The sequence below is a fragment of the Podarcis cretensis genome, assembly GCF_951804945.1.
Source record: "Podarcis cretensis genome assembly, chromosome: 5".
Taxonomy (NCBI): domain Eukaryota; kingdom Metazoa; phylum Chordata; class Lepidosauria; order Squamata; family Lacertidae; genus Podarcis; species Podarcis cretensis.
The window spans coordinates 34,753,528-34,774,273 of record NC_137174.1 but is presented as its reverse complement, the minus strand read 5'-3'; the positions used below and the strand labels follow the sequence as shown (position 1 = coordinate 34,774,273).

At 43.1% G+C, this 20,746-nt stretch overlaps 1 protein-coding gene and 1 long non-coding RNA gene across 3 annotated transcripts in view; one reads left to right on the top strand and one right to left on the bottom strand.

Moving 5' to 3' along the window:
• LOC307216330 overlaps positions 1-20,476 on the bottom strand; it is a 52,746-nt gene extending 32,270 nt beyond the window's left edge. For both annotated transcript variants that reach the window (XR_013839019.1, XR_013839020.1), the window contains exons 1-2: positions 19,987-20,476; positions 19,444-19,547 (exon numbers count right to left, since the gene is read on the bottom strand). This is a non-coding gene — a long non-coding RNA (uncharacterized lncRNA). The remainder of the gene's footprint in view (positions 1-19,443; positions 19,548-19,986) is intronic.
• Positions 1,207-4,570, top strand: DKK1 (dickkopf WNT signaling pathway inhibitor 1). Its single transcript, XM_079976489.1, has 4 exons — positions 1,207-1,617; positions 1,766-1,928; positions 3,040-3,177; positions 3,982-4,570. Exons 1-4 carry the CDS (start codon positions 1,408-1,410, stop codon positions 4,230-4,232), a joined length of 762 nt encoding a protein of 253 aa, XP_079832615.1. The 5' UTR covers positions 1,207-1,407; the 3' UTR covers positions 4,233-4,570.
• Positions 20,477-20,746: the final 270 nt, after the last annotated feature.

Genomic DNA, 20,746 nt, shown 5'->3' with positions numbered 1-20,746 from the left:
AGCCCTGCATCCACTATTCTGCCCCCAGGTGTGGGGGAGAATATGATGCCATGAGGAGCACTGAAGTAAGATTCAGCTGCCAGTCCAGTTAGCTTCTGTACATGGGATGGGAGGCAGGGTCACCAGTGTGGTGTAGTGATTGGTGTGTTGGACGGTAAGACCTGCAAGACCAGGGTTCAAATCCCCGCTCTGTCATGATGCTCGCTTGGTGACCTCGGGCCAGTCACTCACTTTCAGCATAACCCGCCCCACAGGGTTGTTGTGAAGATTAAATTGAGAGAACTACATGCACCACCTTGAGCTCCTTGGAAGAAAGGTGGGATAGAAATGTAAACAAACAAACAAACAAAGAGAAAAACACAACTGTCTTGGGCTTGCCCTGATCGTCACCTTCAGTTATTATTAATGTTCCATAGCAAAGGAATGTTGCCCTGTTCCACTGCAACTAATTTGTTAATGGTAAAAATCTTGTACATGTCTACTCAGAAGCAAGCTCTACTGAGGTCAGTGGTACCTGCTTCCAGGAAAGCTTACTTAAGGTTGCAAAGGTAACACTCTCTTCTCACTAATAATCTAATTCGCTACTGAATATGATAGGGGCTGCAAGAGAAAGAGGGGTGACATTGTTATAAAGTCAGAGTCACCCTTCGTTCCCCATCTTCTCTTCATTTTTCTCGAAAGTAAGCACTATGCTCATTGTTTCAAAGTTACGGTGCTAGAGATTGCAGCCGGACGCGTTCACTGGAAAGGGAGTGTTTTATTATGCGTTTTTACTCGGAAGTAATTGCCACAGAGCTAAAATATGCACACGGGGGTTGCCCGATTCCCTAGGCAGCGCACCTACATGGACAGCTAAAACACGGAACTGTCTGAAGAGAATTCACACCAATAAATTTCCTCTTTGGGTGCTCCGAAGGGATAGCTGCTGCGAAGCCAGCGGAACACCCGCTCCCCCCCCCCCCCCGCTTTCTATGAATAATTGTCTGTATCCAAATCAAATCAAGATTCATGGCGTTGCAGCAAGTGAGAATTCCCCTGCCGGCCGATACCCAATTAGGACATCCGCCCAATGAGCGAATGGCTTTGCGGGGGTGCGTCGCATCTTCTCCCCCCCCCCCACCTCCGCCGGATGATCCTTTTGTAATCCCATCCTCGGCGGGGCTGCGCGCCCTCCCCCTCCCCCCGAGGGGCGGGAATTAGGACCCCGGGGAGTATAAAGTCAGCTCAAAGGAAGAGAGCGGAGATTCCTAAACTCCCCCGCAAGGCTCGAAGGACCCTTATCTCCTGGGAATTTGCACACACACTCTACTTGGGGGCTTTGAAAAATCAAAATAAAAAATCAAGACCGAGTTGGATCTGAACCCGTGACCTTTCGAGCTGCTATACAATATTCTCGCCGTCTCAAATATGCTAACGTTGTGCGCGGACGGATCCTGCCGTCTAGTTACAGTGGTGGTGCTGGCTCTCTCTTTCTCTGGCTGCGCCGACGCCGCGGAGAACTCCGCTTCTATCTCTAACGCCATCATTAAGAGCTCGGCGGCGGCCGGATTTCCAGTCACCCCGGCGCCGTCGGTGTACGACGGGAGTAACACGCACCACCCCGTCGATCCGCACCAGGTATGTGTTTGGGGTGTGTGTGTCTCTCCTTTTTTGCGCGCGAGAGGGAGAGGCTGAGTGGGGTGGGGGTCACCGTCTACCCACGGGGCTCCTGGGAGCCTTCTCCTTTTCGCTGGCGCTTCCTCACTTGGCTTTTCCTCGCCTGCAGGGCTATCCGTGCATCGGGGACGACGACTGCAGAGCGGGAGAGTATTGCGCCACCCCTGCCCTGCCGGGCTACCCGGCGGCACAGATCTGCCTTGCCTGCCGCAGGCGCCGCAAGCGCTGCCATCGCGACTCCATGTGCTGTCCGGGCACTTATTGCAGTAACGGTGAGTGTTGCTTGGCTTTACTTGTTTGCCTGAGGCTGGACCTGCTGGGTGTCGATAAGACCGGCATAAAGGGGGGGGGCAATGTGTTCTACTGCTGGAGGTAGAAATAAAATAGCGAAATAAATTGATGTGGTTGTTTAAAGAACACACTCCCCAAACCTGCCCATCTGAATGTGCGTGTGTTGGAGCTGGAAGTAATGGAAAGTCTTATTGGCCTTTTGGCCAACATCCTACCTGTCAATGGAGTTGGGGGAGAAGCTTGGCTGACAATGTGCAATTGCTAGAGCACTTACCTAGGAGTAAGCACCGTTGAATATAGGGAGACTGCCTTCTAAATTAAATGCAGGATGTGCTTATTTATGGTGAATGTTCGGGTTTAATCTTGCCAGAGAGCCTTGGGATGCTCTCTCAAAAGTTGATGGTATAGTGAGGGACTGTTACTTACGGAGGCCGACTGCTAGGATTTCAGAACTGATGATAAAACACAGTAATAAATGGCATTGCATTAGCTAGAGTCACAATTGCTTCATCTAGGCTGGCACTGTCTACCCTGAGTGGTAGCGGCTGCCCAGTGTTGGACAAGAAGAGGGCTTTTCCATCACCAGCTACCTAACCTTCTTAAATGGAGATGTGGGAGATTGAACTAGAGACCTTCTGCATGCCTGACATGTGTTCTGAGTTATGATCCCTCCCTGAAGTTGGCTCCAGAATAGATTGTGCTGTCTCAGGCTAAGCGTTTGAAGAATACAGAGGAGCAAGCCCATTCCAGTGCTTAGGCTTCTTTTCCTTACTGGTGGTGTTTCAGGTTTTCAGTAACACCTGAAGGAGGACTCCCAACAGTAGGAGAAAGAACTAGGTAAATTACCCAAAACAGCTGGGTTACTGGGCACTAGCACAGAGGTCCTGAACAGGTTATAGGCTTCAGGGATAAGAGGCATGCAACTTAGTATTAGTATTTCACTGTGTAAATGTGTTTTATAAACAGAGCACCAAGATTTTCTCCAGCATCTGAGGGAGTCTACCCAGGAACAACAAAGCAGATGATTGAAATGGTTTTCCATAGCTATCAGCTTGTTTTCACTGAGTTTTGGTTTTTGTTTGTTTTTATTAGGGATCTGTGTACCAGTGGAATATGATAAGTTCCATCCTGGGGAGATTGAGGAGACTATCATAGAGAATTCAGACCATGGCACTTTGGACCTTCACCCCAAAAGGACCACAATTTCATCCCAGTTTCACTATGCAAAAGGTAAGGGTGTTAGCAGCTATACGGGCTGGGGTGGTGTGGGAAAGAAGGCAAATGTGGCACTTTTAAGGTTTTTCAAAGTCTTGGAACAATTGTAGATCTTGACAGATAATGGATGCATTGGGGGTGATTGTCCCACTGCAAACTCATGTGTTGTAGAGACTGCTGTTTTGACCACTGCAGTGGTGCTTTAAAAAACTGATAGCTTTATGCCTGTCCCTATATAGGCATTTCATCCCTTCCAGGGTTCTCTTAAAATTGATGCCTTCCGCTGTGAAGGCTTCTTTTCGAAACCTCAAATGGTGACATTCTCAATAACTATGTACACATTTCTAGCACTTGGGTGGCCAATATTTTGAGCATGCTTTCCCCACAAAGTTTTCCTTGCAACGGATGGTACTTATATAGTGGGACACACATGTCAACAACTGTTAGCAGCAACCCAAAGACATGCTCTCAGAACTGGGCAGCATCCTTTGTTCGGTTCAATGGCTTGCAAATTCCTGTTTGCGGGGAACACATTTACACAATGGATCTGCTAAGGAACTCTTAATATTGTCAAATTGTGTTAGAGGGTTCTATGGCACATACTCAGCTTGTGTGGCACTGGCCTCTGGCCTTCCTATGCTCCTGCATAAACACATATATACCTGTGGTATGTGCAAAGCATGTGCGAGTTACGGTGAAATTTTCAGGGAAGCACTTTGAAAACCATTGGCTTTCACTGCAGTTGCTTAAGGAGAAAACAGGACTAGGGATAAACAAGTATCACTCTGTTCTCAATTACCCTTTCCTTTATTTCCTCAGGTGAAGAAGGTGACTCATGTCTCCGCTCCTCAGATTGTATGGAAGGACTGTGCTGTGCCCGTCATTTCTGGTCCAAGATTTGCAAACCGGTTCTTAAGGAAGGCCAAGTGTGCACAAAACACCGCAAGAAAGGTGCTCATGGTTTGGAGATCTTCCAGAGATGCAGCTGTGGGGATGGATTGACTTGTCGGATACAAAGAGACCACACAATCAGCAACTCACCCAGACTACATACTTGCCAGAGGCATTAACTGTTGCATTTTTATTACTTAACCTGATGGACTTAAAGAGACTGAGGTGTGGGATACTCTTGTTCTGGAAAAATCACCTCCAAGGACTGACATGTTTTAGAGTTTACACTAAAGTACTCCAGCATCTTGCCCCCTCAAAACTGGAGGATGAAGCATGTTTCTTTAGGGAACTATTTTTAAAAGTGACTAATTACAGTAAATTACTGTGTCTGTAAATTCTTGGGTGTGGCACTTAACTGTACACGATGGGAGATTTTAATTTTTCCCGAAGTGCTGCATGATCTTGTCTATTGTGACATGTGTTGTACACACTGGTTTTATTTTATTGAGCCTATTGTTTTGACAAGTGAAATAAATTTCTTTTAATTATCTGTTGGGTGGTGATTCTGTTAGTTGGAATAATTATAGCCATCATTTGTGAATCTTTTTGTACAGTAATATCTGATCACATACTGTCTCCGTGAGTGCAGAAGCACCAACCTAAGAATTATAGGGAGGGATTATACTTGCAAGTTAGAAAAGGTTTGAAACATCTGACACTCTTCAGTTTTGATCAAACACTGGGGAAGAGTTTCAGATCTCTAATTGTAGGTGTGCTAGGCTGTAACTCTGGTAACTGTTTCCCCATCACTTCAGCCCATTCTGTGGGTTGCAGATTTATACTGCTGGGTTTCTACAGTAAGTCTAGAGAATATCTAGCATGAAATATTACTCTTCCTCTCTCCTGGCAATTTCAGAGGTGCGTTCAACAGCAGTACAAGTATAGGGGTTGCAGCAAATTGCCACCTAGATAAATTTTCTATCTCTGCTAAACTAATTGGGCTCTGAAAGCGTTGTGTGTGCAAGTATTGCACCATTATGCTTGACAACCCTCAAAATTAAAAGGTAATCCACCCACAGTGATCTTCATTCAGAACTTTGTTTATAAAGTATGCTTTCTCCAGTGAATAGACATCTAATGTGTGTTCTGTTTGTAATTCTAAGAACACATGTTTCATTGATATTTTAAGGTGGCTAACAATAAAATATGCAGCTACCCCAAGCAAGCTTGAGGTGCATTCATCTGCATCTCAAACTGAACTACTTTGGAAATTCAAGCAAGAGCTGAAATGCCTTCATACAGGTCTTGCTGAAGCTTCCCAGGATCTCATTGTTGAGGGGAGGATGGCTGGGACTTGAGGATGGTCTTGTGAGTACTTTAGAGTTCTTTACTTCATTCCATTCCCTTCCAGCTCATCATTCAAGAGACAAAACCTAGGGAACACCAATTCTTCTTGATAGCAGTACTTTTGCTTCAGGGTTGTGGATTACTTTTAATGGGATAATACGTTGTTATTGCATGATGGGGCTGTTGAAGATGGAGCTTTCCAATTACAGGAATGCTCCATCACTGACAGAAGGTGGTCTTAACAAATGCCAACTCCAGGAGAAAGCATTCAGATAGGGCTGCTTGTCATTTCTATTTAGTTTCCTCTCCCAGATGGATTTGGTCACTCTTCCCTTCTCCCTGCACTTTTTTTTAAAGCTAATCATTTGACTGTGAGGCCTTTTCAGCAGTATACATTCTCTTGGCATGATGAATCAGCACTTCTTAAAGGTTAAGGCACACAATCCCCCATAGATCATTATCAGCTGCATTCTTTATTCAGGCAAGGTCAGCCATTGCTCCATTATTTGTATGTTTCTCCAGTGCCATCTTAAGCTTCAGTAAATTGGCCTGAGGGGCTTTGCTGCAAAGACATCAGGGTGGTTTCAAAGCAAAGGAAATGTGATTGCTGTGACACTGCCTTGTGGTGGGGTGGCCTGATGAGGAAGGCTTATTATCCCCCCTCCCTCTGCCAGCCTTTATCTGCCACAAGAAGATGCAGCTCTCCTCCCAGTGATCATCTGTGGCTAGGGTCTCAGGAAGACACAACAGAGGAGAGGAAACCGGAAACCGCTTGCTGCAGAATGAAGGAAACATCATTTGCAGGGAAGTGACAGGCAGCTCCTTAGAGGGAGAAAAGCTATTAAGTGTTCCCTTTTCAAACCACATCCTCCTTCCCCCTTCCCAGCCCTGCTGCCACTTACAATGCCCCAGATCAAATTCACCTGTGCAGCCTTGGGAGACATAAGGCCAGAACAGAGGAGGAAAACTTAACCCTGGAAAATGACCTGAATGAGGAAAGGCAGAATGCTACTTCTATAAGAACTCCTGCATTAATCACCATCATAAAGGGAGCTCAGTTGAATGGGCACAGAGGCAGAAGCAGTGAAATATTGTTTCTCAAAGGCATGTGCTGCACGCAAAGTCTTCCACCTGCATCCATGCAGCATCTTTTAATGTTTCATTTTGGGAAGTACTGTGTTGAGGATTCCAACCTAAACACGTTATTCAATGGCAATAATGTAGTGGCCCGATGCAGTTTTCAGTGGAATCCCTTTGCCTGGCATACAGATGATACATCTGAGCACACAGCACAGAGACTGCTCCCCAGTGTGGGACCTTTGTGAGATGAAGGAATTTTATCCTACTCATCATGTTCACAAGTCCCACTGAGCTCAATTAAAATTTACCTACTGCAATCTAAGCCTGAGCAGCATTAGGCATGACTAAGGCTATTGAAAGCAATGTGTTTAAATACATCTGATTCTTCGTGAGCCTGGGCTGTTTATATAGAGTTGCTCATTTGAGGTTACTTAAACTATCTTCTTAATTTTGATATACATTTTATGGGTATAGCCTGGGGACAAAAAGGTTCAAGTAAGGGTTTGCAAAATAAAACACTGCTGAGCTTTGCTTCTATGAGAAACTCCATTTTTTTTGGCTTCGACTCCCCTATTTTATCTGCCTATATAAATTGCGCTTGTTATGCAAACCAGATTAGCGCATTGATGTGGGTTATCTCCCAGCTGTGGCTTCTTTTTGAAGGCAGTTTTATGTTTAATAGGGACACCCAGCATAATAGCTCTGCGAACATAATGCAGTGCACACAATGGTACTTCACTTCCTTTGTATCCCATTTCAAACTGTAGCTTATACCTTTGGCTTCCCTTGGGAATCTAATAGCACTTTGAGCAAAATTAAACCCTATTTCCATCGAAAGAGAAGCCAATGCGCTCAATGTGCGAATGGATGTTGCGGATGAGAGTAAGGAGCTACATGACCATGAGACTTCTGCTTTCTACATTCATTTCTACTTGGTTCATGTATGAAGGGGACTTGAGAATTTGAAGAGCGGTTAACGATTCCTAGAACTACCTACGAGCACCCAGGAAGGAAAATGCAGTTGCAAAGTGGATAGTATAAAGAGACAGAAATAAAGAAAGGTTTAGCCCTGTGAAGCTACCATGTAGTACGGAAGAAGAGTTGGACTAAAAGATTCAGGCAGGAATAGTTGAAGATTTGAGAGACAAATTAAAAGCTGATGAGACAACAGAGACTGGATAAGGAAGCATCTCAAGATTGTGGAGAGGAGAACAACAGCCTTCTGCTCACTTGCAACATTGCATGCAAATTCCATAATTCACAACAAGTAGCGCAGGGGTGGGGGAGATTTTGGCAAGAAACTGAGTCTCGGGGGCCACAAACTAGATTCTGGATGGGGACCTATATGTCCCTTGTATATCTTGCCACAAGAAGTGACAACAAGAAGAGGCTGGACTAACTGAGCGTTTAATCTGAGCACCGATACTGGATCTGGAAAGAAATAAGGAGCCGATGGGATGAAAAGCATCAACTCACATGATCACAAAGCTGCTAAGTGGATAAAGGTGGTTGTGTGTACTGGGCTACTCCACCTTTAAGAGTTCTGTAGAAGAGTAGATTGTCACAGAAATTACACCTACTGAAATCCCATTCTTTGCACAACCATTAAAGGTGTACAAGCCCTGCTACACACACACACACACACACACACACACACACACACACTTATTTTATTTTATTTTATTTTATTTTATTTTATTTTATTTTATTTTATTTTATTATTTTATTTTATTTTATTTTATTTTGCATCTTGCCACCTAGTATAGGCAGCAGAATTCTTAACAAGAAGTGAAGCTGGAAGAAAAGCCGGCTGGAAAACAAAGCTTTACACTAATCCAAATGAGAAGTAATCAAAGCCTGAACCAGTGTCTTCAGCAGGTGATTCCTGTACCTTGTTGGAGCTGCCCATGCTTTTGTATACTTCAGCAAGTCCCCCACCCACCTTGGCAATGTGCCTGACCCTGAAGTTTTAACAAGCTGAGATCAGAAGCTCCCTGCTTTTATCTTCCCACCTTGAAACGCCTGCTGCGGAGCGCACCTGAAGCAAATGTCTTTGAGTTGTTTCCTATATCGCTGTCCTGGATTGTATTAGATGTTTGATGAATGTGTGTATTTCTCATATGTAAGCAGTGATATTAATATATGATTATACACTTCCTACATTGCCGAAAGAATCACCTCTGTCTGAGCAATCTCACCCACTGAATGCTACAAACTGTTCTTCCATTACAGTGACCTTCGCCATGCTAAGTCCCTGTGAAAATACATGGAAGCATCTAGATATCTAAACTCAGCTTTGAATAGTTAGATGAGGCCCTGTCTCCACAGCCACTGGACTCTCTGCACTATTAGCAGGGGTGGGCTTGGGTAAAATAATGCACTGAGTGAGGACAAAATTCAGCATCCTCCCTTCTCTTGCAGTGCATTCTGTGCATGCTCTCAAGTGCATTTTGTCATGGTTTTGCACCCCATCTGCTTGATGACCTGGAGGGGGGGAACTGCCCACACCACCCTATAACTGGCGCTGACCATTAGACTGAGTGAGCTGACTACCGCAGGCAGCTGATTTGGGGTGTCATGACAAAGCTTCAAATTGGAAAATTCTAAATTTATTGTTACTGTATTCTTCATCCCAGGGGGAGGTGCTTTGGGGGTTTTGGCCTCAGGTGCCACTGTGATAAAATAGTTTAACTCCTAGGTGCAGGGGTGTTTCCAGAGAGTAATGCTGGGTGGCTTCTGCTCTGTCCAGTGGCAAATATTCTGTATAGTTCCACGGGATTCCACTTTGTCCCCAATGCTTTTAAATATCTGTATGAAGCTGCTGTGTGCAGTCATCAGAGAATTTGGGAGTCTGGTGTTATCAGTATGCTGGTGACACCTTCCTCTACCGCTCTTTACTATCTTAGCCATATGTGTTGGTGTTGAACCACTGCCTGGAGGCTGCATTGGATTGGAACTGGGGCTAATAAATGGAAACTGAATCCTGACAAGACAGAGACCGATGCTTCTTGTATCTGAGCTGGATATTTGATCTGTTCTACTGAGAGCTGCACTCCCCCTGAATGAACAGGTACTGTAGGTGCTGTTTAGCTTTGTTACTTGAGCACACCTGACCTTGGTAGCAAGGAGTGCCTATTTACAGCTCTGGCTGGTTTGCATGCATTGCTTGTTCCTGTGATAGCCTGGTTACAGCTTTATATGCTCTACTGATCTCATGTCTCAACTACTGTAATATGTTTTGCAAAGGGCTACAGAAGAATGCAGTGTTTCGGCTGGGACTTCTATATAATGTCATGCAACATCTGTTCTGCAGGATTTGCAATGCCTGCCTATACATTACTGGACCCAATTTAAGGAGTCAGTGTTAACACACAAAGCACTAAATAACTTTAGATATTTGGCACAGTCGTGCCTCCCTACCCTCGTTTCAGCTGACCTGGGCCCTGAGATCAACAGGGGGCCCCTTTCCCAGTGTCCCACCAGCAGGTGCAGCTTGCTGTGTAGTGACATGGGGTAGGGCCTCCTCTGTTGTGGCTCCCCAACTGGAATTTCATCTCCCATGGATGGCCACAACATAGTGGTTCTTCTGTTACTGAGTGAATACATATTCTTCAGATTATCTATCCCTTCTTAAAGTGTCCTTTTCCAGATTATATGGTCAGAGCATAAACAGTATTCCAACTGCAGTCACACCATCAATTAGAAGCAGCTTGAACAGACATTCAGGAAATAACCACATTGAAGGGGTTCTCCCACCCCTTCCAAGGACTTCTTTGATGGACATTCAATTGTGCGCACCATTTCGAAAAAGTCTGGGGTGCCCTGAATTCTGGGTGTGTGCTTACTTTCTGATCATCATGTAACACCTAATATGAATCTTCCCCTACTTTAAAGATAGTTTACATACAATGTTCTAGTCTAGAGGGTTTTTGTGGGTGTGGTGCCTTTTTAACATTTATTTTCTTAAAAGAGTGCTTTGATAATATGAAGACAGAACATCAAAGTAACCCATAATAATAGCTCTTTGTATTTACACAGTCCCATTAAGGAGAGGATCTCAAAAGTGTTTTCTGTTTCTTAAATAACAAATACAATTAGTTGCAAAATATCGTTTCCCCGAGGTCACAGAAGCACCTAATCTGAGGTCACTTACTTTAACTTCACAATGGATTTCCCCTGGAACAAATGGTTGGCTGCTTTCTGCAACGCCATGCAATTGCCTTCTGAAACTTTCCCTGTTAGTCATTAAGCACATAGGGCCTGCAATCCTGTGCATCTTACCTGAGAGTAAGCTTAGTTGAACATAGTGGGACTTTTGAGGACTACAATGGACATAAATCAACAAGTTTCCTCTGTAATGGAGCTTGGTTGAAATAATTTATTGATTCAAATGTGATATTAATTTATAAATCACATCTGACCATTAAGATTTTTGTTCGGTTGTAAACTAGAACCAGGTGCCTGATCACACAAGGTCAAAAATTTTGTCTGCAATTCTTTGTACATTTATCTGAGACTAAACACTTGGAACTTACTTTTCAATAAACGTGCATAGGGATGAGACAACAAATGGCCACATTATGATTCAGGCAATGCATTTAAACTCACAGGATTCAGGGGAACCTTTGAACAGTGCAAGGCTCTTACTCTATAAGGCTTTTTTCCAACTTAGCATACATTTGTTGTGTGAGAAAAAAACTGAAATCTAGATGTATACTTCTCTTAGCGCCAGATTGTTGAGTCTATTGCACAGTACCTCAAGATGCCTACTAGCGTAAGGCACTGTAAAAACTTTTACACCCTGCCTTGCAAAAGGTGTACTGGCACAAAACTTTGTACAATCTTATGCATAAGGTTTGCCTAACTCTCAATATGTTTGCTGGTTTGCAAACACCTTTGCTAACTCATACAGTACTTTGCAGGCACTACCAGCATGTTAAGCCTGAGAAGAAGCCTAAGGGGAGACACAACAAGAGTGCTCTTCAAATACATGGACTGTCACAGAGGAGATCTCTGCTGCCCCAGAGGACAGGACTATATTGAATGGGCTCAAGTTACAGGAGTGTAGATTTCAGCTGACCATTAGGGGAAACATTGCCATGGTAAGAGCTGCCCAACAATGGAATCAATTATCTACAAAGGTGCTGGGCTGTCCCTTCTATCCCTCTCTGGAGGTCTTGAAGCAGAAGATGGACAGAGACCCGATTCCAAGATCATGAAGGTTGGAGTCTAAAATTTTCCTAAATGCACCACTTATTGGAGTCCTAAATTAATAATGGGGAAAGTCTTGCAAGCATGTAGCACAATCACACGTATGTTTATTCATAGGTAAAGGTAAAGGGACCCCTGACCATTAGGTCCAGTTGTGACCGACTCTGGGGTTGCGGCGCTCATCTCGCTTTATTGGCCGAGGGAGCCGGCATACAGCTTCCGGGTCATGTGGCCAGCATGACTAAGCCGCTTCTGGCGAACCAGAGCAGTGCACGAAAATGCCATTTACCTTCCCGCCGGAGCGGTACCTATTTATCTACTTGCACTTTGATGTGCTTTCGAACTGCTAGGTTGGCAGGAGCAGGGACCAAGCAATGGGAGCTCACCCCGTCGCGGGGATTCGAACTGCCGACCTTCTGATTGGCAAGTCCTAGGCTCTATGGTTTAACCCACAGCGCCACCCACGTCCCTTGTGTTTATTCATAAGCCATGGCTATTATACTCAGTGGGCTTTATTCTAAATTAAATGTGAACAGCCTTTTCAAACAATAACCCCCTTTGTCAGTTTTGATCATTTTAGATTGCTTGTACTTTTATTTTTAAAACATTGTTATATACCTCGGTTGAGGTATGCTCCCAAATGTGGTATATAAATAACCCTGCAAATAAATGCATGAACGAGACTGCAACATTCATTATATTAGATATGCCCACAATGTTCAACTCAGGATACACAATTTCCCTCTTAAAACAAATGCCACCCTCCTGACAATTTACTTGCCAAGCATGTGTAGTTTTAATTCCATTTTGGCTACAGAAGGGTACAGAGAATCAGGTTAAACCTATTTCAAGCTTCCTTGTTTGATCCCACTAAGTAAGTGATATGTGCAGTTTTTTTTTTTTTTAAAAAAAAACCACTTACTGAAAAGCAGGGGGGGCGGGAGCAGGTGATTTGCTTTCTGGTAGAGAAGTTTTAATGATTAAACAAAAGAAAAGAACAAGGTACGCCATCTGCTTAAGCTGTTCACTCCTGTTCTTCTAATTTGGCTACAGGGCTGGGTAACTGAATCTTGATCCCATTTGAGGTAGGGAAATGCATACAGCTGGCCAAATATCCAATTATTTCAGTTCTAATAAAAACTACTATTGTAAAGGGGGTGTTGTTTATTAAACCTCATCTTTTTCTTCAACAAAGGGATTACATCCCTGGGCAATTAAAAACAATGCTTTAATTTTGTTTGTTTATTTATATGTGCTTGATTCTGTTCTCTCTCTCTCTCTTTGCCAATAATTAAAGGTTTTGGAAATAGTATTGAGGGTAGGGAAGTAGGTTAAGGAACATCTGCACTGCCTGTGTTGCTCCATGAACGCAACAGAAAACGGGAGGAGAACCCACTTATTGGCTTATATTTCCAAAAGTAAAACAAACAACCCCCCCCCAAGTGAATGCCATTCTGGAAACAATGAAGTCACAGAGGGGACCACATCACCCTGCTTTCTCTACACCTCTGTGCACTAACCCATTTTTCATAGGAAAATGTACTTTTTAATCTGGAGTTCAATCATGCCTTGACTTCAACAACCTAGATTGATTCTGTTGCCCACAAGGGTGGGTGTGGTTACTCAATACACATCTGCAAACCTTTCTACACCTTTTCTTCCTTGCACATATCCTGGGTGAATGAAAAAGGAAGTGGTGATTGTGATCTTGGTATACACCCACCCACCAGGTCACTAGGCAGGTGTGGATACACACACTCCATTGTAAGGACAGTTTTAATTTGTTTTCAAAGGGGCACACTGTGTAGTAATGCATAATCAATCTACAATGAACTTTTTGGGGGTTGTTTTTTTTTTGCACTGAAACCCACTGGAATGCTTTTTAAGAGCAAAAATATATATATATGCAACAGATTTTCCTATGCAGGAAAAAAATTACCCACTCTTCATCTGCAATAAAATGTTGTGCATTAGCAGCCTAAATTGTTCTGAACAGAATGAGGTGTGGTGAGGGAAGGTTGTTGCAACTGGTGAGTTTCCTGGGAAAAAGTGGGAAATCTTGCATCGCTTATTCTTGAGTTGAGTTCTTGAGCACACCTAATACACCTAATACAGTGGTACCTCAGGTTACAGACGCCTCAGGTTACAGACTCCGCTAACTCAGAAATAGTACCTTGGGTTAAGAACTTAGCTTCAGGATGAGAAAAGAAATCGCTTAAGGCACAGCGGCAGCGGGAGGCCCCATTAGCTAAAGTGGTGCTTCAGGTTAAGAACAGTTTCAGGTTAAGAACGGACCTCCAGAATGAATTAAGTTCTTAACCCAAGGTACCACTGTACAGGGATTGCAATATTGTCGAAATCATGCACAGGGTTATAGAAACAGAAAACTGAAATTGCGGTTCCTGATTTGAGCTGTTTCAGTGCATCTTGATTTATAACTTATTTGCAGTTCTTACTTAAGATGTAATGATAACAGGAAGCTGATGTTTCTAATCTGCTCCTAGCAGTCTCACTGGATAGAAGGAGGAAGCACTCATGCCCTATAAGCTCGATCAGGCTCACTACTGTAATGTTAAACTATGTTACATACAAGCTGGTCCACAATATATGTTCTGTTTCATATTACGCTACTCAGGTGGTGAAGCAACTGGAGCTGTTTTATTGTAAACGATTCTGTACATGGATTCAGTTAGAGTTGCCATACGTCCGGAAAGTACCGGACCTGTCCTTTATTGTGGGGCCTGAATGCCCATCTGGGGGGATTTTTAGAATTTAAAGCAAACTTTTTGTGTCCAGATTTTTACCGCTTGGAATATGGCAACCCTAGATTCAATGGACTGTACTTATGCATCTAAATACACTCCAACATTTCTTAGATGAAAATAGGGAATTCCTCTTCCATAATAACAACAATAATAATTTTATTATTTATACACCACCCATCTGACTGAGTTATCCCAGCCACCCTAGGCAGCTTCCAACGTATATAAAAACGTAATAAAACATTAAACATTAAAAAACTTCCCTATTCAGGGCTGCCTTCAGATGTCTTCTAAAGGTTCTATAGTTACTTGTCTCCTTGAGAGAGTGGCTGGGGCCTGGTGGACGGAGTATAAATAAAATAAAATAAAATAAAAACAATGGAATGGGATGTCCCTATTATCATAGGAGTAATGTTGGTAGGCATGTAAGTGCCCTTGCTTTGAAAGGTAGAGATGCATGTATGCTACAACTAGTTCTGATTTGAATATATGGGAAACAAAAATGCTTAACTTTGGCTGGATCATGTCTATTTATCTAGATTCTAGAATGCAACATTATTAATAAATTTTGGAAAAAAGTATTTTTTGGTCTACATCCTTTAATAATTTAATATTTAATATGATAGTTTATTGTTATGCACACACACTGTGTCTCTTACATAGTACCTGCCCTATTGTCCTTTCTAAATTAAAAGCCTGCTTTTGGAAACATCTGAGAATATAAATGTCAGAGTTGCAGCCCAGTATTACATACTGTTTTTAGGCCTCCCCTGGTGAAAATAGCCAGTTCTCAATTTATTTTCATATTGTCAACAGACAAAGAGGCAGAGGGAAATTATGAAAACCATATAATTCTATTCTAAACAAATATTGGCTGCTGTCCTACCTTCAGGTGTTTAAATACTACTGTTGCACAATTCCCACTCCAATTTCTAAGCAGTGTGAGATTCCAGGGGTTTAAGGCATGTTTACCCATGTTGCCTTTTGGGAATGAGACACAGCGGAGACTGTGGTGTCTTTATTATATGTGGTTGACCTAAACATATATACAGCTTAGGGTCTTGTTTCTTCCACAGACACAGCTTAGGATTCGAAAAGACACCAGCTATTGTATACTGACGCTCTCTCCACCTTGCTGACTTTAACAGCCTGGAACCTCCCCCCCACCCCAGGTCACATCCAGCCAACTTTACTTCAAACTCTGCCTTTGTTTTCTTACTAACTATCTTAGAGTTGGAGGACGGGTCCCACCTACTAACCTCTGGCATAGAGCTCCTCTCCATAGATATCTTAATGGCTCGTTTTTCAGGCAATTACCTCATCAGGAGACTGGCCTGATATTTTAACCCCTGCAGGATGGCAGAATCCGAGACCTGGGAGAGGAGAGGGCTGAGGAGGACTGGAGGAAATTCAAGATTTATTTACAAAAATATTGTAATTTGGTTGAATGTTAAGAAGGATGCTAGATCATAAATAACTGCCCACCACTGAATTAGATCTGATTTTGACGATAAGTGAGATTAAGGAAAATATAAATTTTTTGGAGAATTGTTAGATTTTATTTAAATGAGCGGAGATAAGATTGTAAACAAGTGGGTAATTTGCTTGGAAAAACTTTTTTTTGTAACGATGTAAGTGTGAGCGGGAGATGTGAGGAAGTCCAAAGAAGTGATGAAACTATGCTATGATATAAATAATGTTGTTTATTATTTATGCATTTGTTTTCAAAAAACTTTAATAAATATGTAATAAAAAAAAAAATATTTTAACCCCTGCAGGATCTAGGGGTTCAGAAGGCTTGATTAAATTCCAACACCTACTAGACCCAGGAATTCAGGGTCTCTAGCACCCACAAACTCACAACACTAATTAAGTCAATAGGAGCCAATGTTATTAGTTACAGGACTTGTTGCTCTGTGGGAAAAAGTTGACAATGAAAACTATTTGGAAACCTTATACATTTACAGGTACTTATTGTGAACAGTTAATATCTTTCTTTGTGAATGTTTGGAAGTGGGAGCATGAGCATATGGAATTATACCAGAGTTTTGCTTCCTGAGGCACTAAGGTATGTTAAGGACTACAAACTTACTTTGTCTAAAAATACAAGCTAAGGTTCTCAGGATTCTGTAAAAGTTAACATAGTTATCCACTGCACATGGCACAGTAGTTTTCTAAGCCTTCTGCATTTGCTCACTATAGTGGTACCTCGGGTTACAGATGCTTCAGGTTAGAAACGCTTCAGGTTGCAGACTCCTCTAACCCAGAAATAGTACTTCAGGTTAAGAACTTCAGGATGAGAACAGAAATCTCACGGCGGCAGTGGAAGGCCACATTAGATAAAGTAGTACCTCAGGTTAAGAACGGACCTCCAGAATGAATTAAGTTCTTAACCCGAGGTACCACTGTACTGCAGATGTATTTATAAACATCACCTTGCCAACAAAGGTCCGTATAGTTAAAGCCATAGTTTTCCCAGTAGTGATGTATGGAAGTGAGAGCTGGACCATCAAGAAGGCTGATCGTCGAAGAATTGATGCTTTTGAATTATGGTGCTGGAGGAGACTTTTGAGAGTCCCATGGACTGCAAGAAGATCAAACGTATCCATTCTTAAGGAAATCAGCCCTGAGTGCTCACTGGAAGGACAGATCATGAAGCTGAGGCTCCAATACTTTGGCCACCTCATGAGAAGAGAAGACTCCCTGGAAAAGACCCTGATGTTGGGAAAGATGGAGGGCACAAGGAGAAGGGGACAACAGAGGACGAGATGGTTGGACAGTGTTCTCGAAGCTACCAGCATGAGTGTGACCAAACTGCGGGAGGCAGTGGAAGACAGGAGTGCCTGGTCCATGGGGTCACGAAGAGTCGGACATGACTAAACGACTAAACAACAACAACAACAACAGCACTGGATATTTGTCTTGAAGAGCAAGCTGGAGAAATGGTGAAGCAAGGAGCAGGTTGGCTGACAAGTAATGAATGGAACTAAAGTATTACTGCTGGAGACAGCAGCTGTCTGGTTTCTAAGAGACGGAGTGCATTAGCTGCATGGAGGGCATGATTTCTGTAAACCTAATTTAGTTTTCTTTTATGAGAGGATGAGACCTGAGACTGTAGAAATGTGGAGGGATTCAAGAGGAATTGAAATTTCAGGTCTGACAGGTTATGTGTGTGCGAGAATGATGAGTCAAAGAGTTTGTTGTGTCTGGAGATGAAAGATAACCTGATGATATGTACAGAGCAGAAAGTACTATTTAACTAAGGATGCTGTGTTGCCCATCATGGAGAAAGGATGCCCTACTTGGACAACTCAGAAAGCCGCTTTGCTGTATTGCTATCCCACAAGGACCATGCTGCTAGAAGACATTTATTATAATTTTGATGTAGTGTTTTCTTTTTAACCTATTCTATTACTTAAAAAGGGACGCAGGTGGCGCTGTGGGTTAAAGCCTCAGCGCCTAGGACTTGCCGATCGAAAGGTCGGCGGTTCGAATCCCTGCGGCGGGTTGCGCTCCCGCTGCTCGGTCCCAGCGCTTGCCAACCTAGCAGTTCGAAAGCACCTCCGGGTGCAAGTAGATAAATAGGGACCGCTTACCAGCGGGAAGGTAAACGGTGTTTCCGTGTGCGACTCTGGCTCGCCAGAGCAGCGATGTCACGCTGGCCACGTGACCCGGAAGTGTCTCCGGACAGCGCTGGCCCCTGGCCTCTTAAGTGAGATGGGCGCACAACCCCAGAGTCTGTCAAGACTGGCCTGTACGGGCAGGGGTACCTTTACCTTTACCTTTTATTACTTAAAAAAACCTCTCTTTGCGCCATAGCATGCACTCTCTGCATCGCTACAAATCATGCCAAATCTATTAATAAACTGACTTTTGCTTCTCTATTGCACAGCACTGTACACAGATTCCTTTGCTTAACTCCTCAGTAAACATATTGTCCCTCCCTGACCTGACACAGGTCTGAACCCCGTCTCCATTAATGTAACAGGGATTGCAGTGCAAAAGGAATGTTAGAAACCAGGACGTAAGTGCTAGCATTATAACCAGTAAAATGAATGCAACAAACCCCATGTCTGAATGCAGCCATAGAAACATGCACTTGGAAAGGGCTGCTAAGGGAATCTAGTTCAGAGCCCAACAAACACAGGAAACTCTCTACGATCACAAAACAAAACAGATTCTCACTTAGAAGTCAAACGAAAACATTGCAACTTATTATCAGAGAACCATAGAGTTGGAAGGGATTCTGGGAATAATTTAGTCCAACTACCTGCAATGTGGGATGCGGGTGGCACTGTGGGTTAAAGCCTCAGCGCCTAGGACTTGCCGATCGAAAGGTTGGCGGTTCAAATCCCCGCGGCGGGGTGCGCTCCTGTCGCTCGGTCCCAGCGCCTGCCAACCTAGCAGTTCGAAAGCACCCCCGGGTGCAAGTAGATAAATAGGGACCGCTTACTAGCGGGAAGGTAAACAGCGTTCCGTGTGCTGCGCTGGCTCACCAGATGCAGCTTGTCACGCTGGCCACGTGACCCGGAAGTGTCTGCGGACAGTGCTGGCCCCCGGCCTCTTAAGTGAGATGAGCGCACAACCCTAGAGTCTGTCAAGACTGGCCCGTATGGGCAGGAGTACCTTTACCTTTTTACCTGCTATGTAGGAATATGCAGCTGTTCATTATGGGGATCAAACCTGCAACCTTGTCAGTATCATGCTCTAGCATAACCGTGTCATTTTCTGGCTATTATTATTACAACACATAACATGCTTACATGCAGGCAAGCTGTAAAATAAAACTTGACTTAGATACAAGATGTCATTATGTAACGTTTACTGTTGGTTTAAATAGATGTTACATAAAACATTTATGGTGTTATTCTTGCTTTACGGAGATAGCTAGGTATTTGCTCTAGCTCCTTTCCCTCTACAATAACTTGAGACAAGTGCCCTTCCTAACTTCACCCTCTATTAATTAGCAGGCTTGTTAAGAGAGTTTTACCTGAAATGTTCCCTCTGGGTGAGTGTTAGGTTCCTTTCTAGCTTTACAAAGGGCCTCATCAGAAGTCTTCACTCAGGACAGCTTCCCTCTGCAGTCACTATGACCTAGAGATAGAAGAGAAATTGGATTCCATTCATATTTAAAGACAAACCAACTTGATTCAATAGGTGAACCAGAACACAGGCATCATTTGAAATTCCCACTTTTCTCAATTTTGCAGCACAGTTCTGAAGTCAAGCAAGCTAAGGAATTTATTCAAAAGTGCTTATACTAGGCTAAGCATAAAAATGCATGCATTAGTGAAAATAGCATACAAAAACCACATTTTTGGTAATATTGCTGGTTTTAAAAAAAGCCTATTAGGCAAAAGTTGCATACAAAAATGTGCGTGCAGTATTGTATTAGGAGAAATGCACACTAAACTGCTGATGATTTTCATTTTAAAACTGCAAACTGATGTGGAAGGATGCAGAACTGAATTTAAGATTATAAATATTATAAATACTGAAAGAAACCAAAATGGACAGATTTGCCCATCCCTACCCTGTCCTCAGCTCTTCCAAAGCCTGATGCTCAAATCACTCACTATGCTCTTGGAAGCCTTCTTAGCTCTCACCTCAAGTAATTTCAGATTCCAGGTGGGCTTCCCCAGCTGCTGCTACTTCAATCTCTCTCTTTCTCTCAGATTATTTTTTTTGGCTTTCAGAGTTTGTTCTTGAGTCCTGGGCTGAAGCTGTTTACAGTACAGCAAAGACTGTCCAACTGACTTACTTCAAACAGTGCCGGACCTGACCTTAAATTCCTTTCAGTCAAGACTATCAAGCCAATCCATTTGTTCCTGTTCAAAACTTTCATTGGCCTATAATTACAGACCAATAGATTTGGATGGAATGTCCACCAAATGACCAGCCATCAGCTGTCCACATTTGGATGCGACTGCTTGGTATATATATAAAAATCAAAACACAGCATGTACTCTGCCATCTTCTTAGCAACAGGGATCAACTTTGACAGTTTAACTGTCACTTGGCCCACTGCTGGCTGACCTTGTATATTTCGGCTCTAGTCAATGTAAAATACATGTTTATTCTTCTTACAGTTAACTCTTCACATTCTGATCAGCATTTAAAGTATTAAAACATTCTTACAGTAAAACACTTCCCAGAATATGGTTTTTATACAGAGGAGAAAGCTCTGTCTGGAAGAATGGTAGCCTTTGCAATTTGTACTACAAATACCGTTACATCAAATAAGACATCTCCCTGCCAGGAGCCAAAAAACAGGAACCAAAAAACATGGTCAG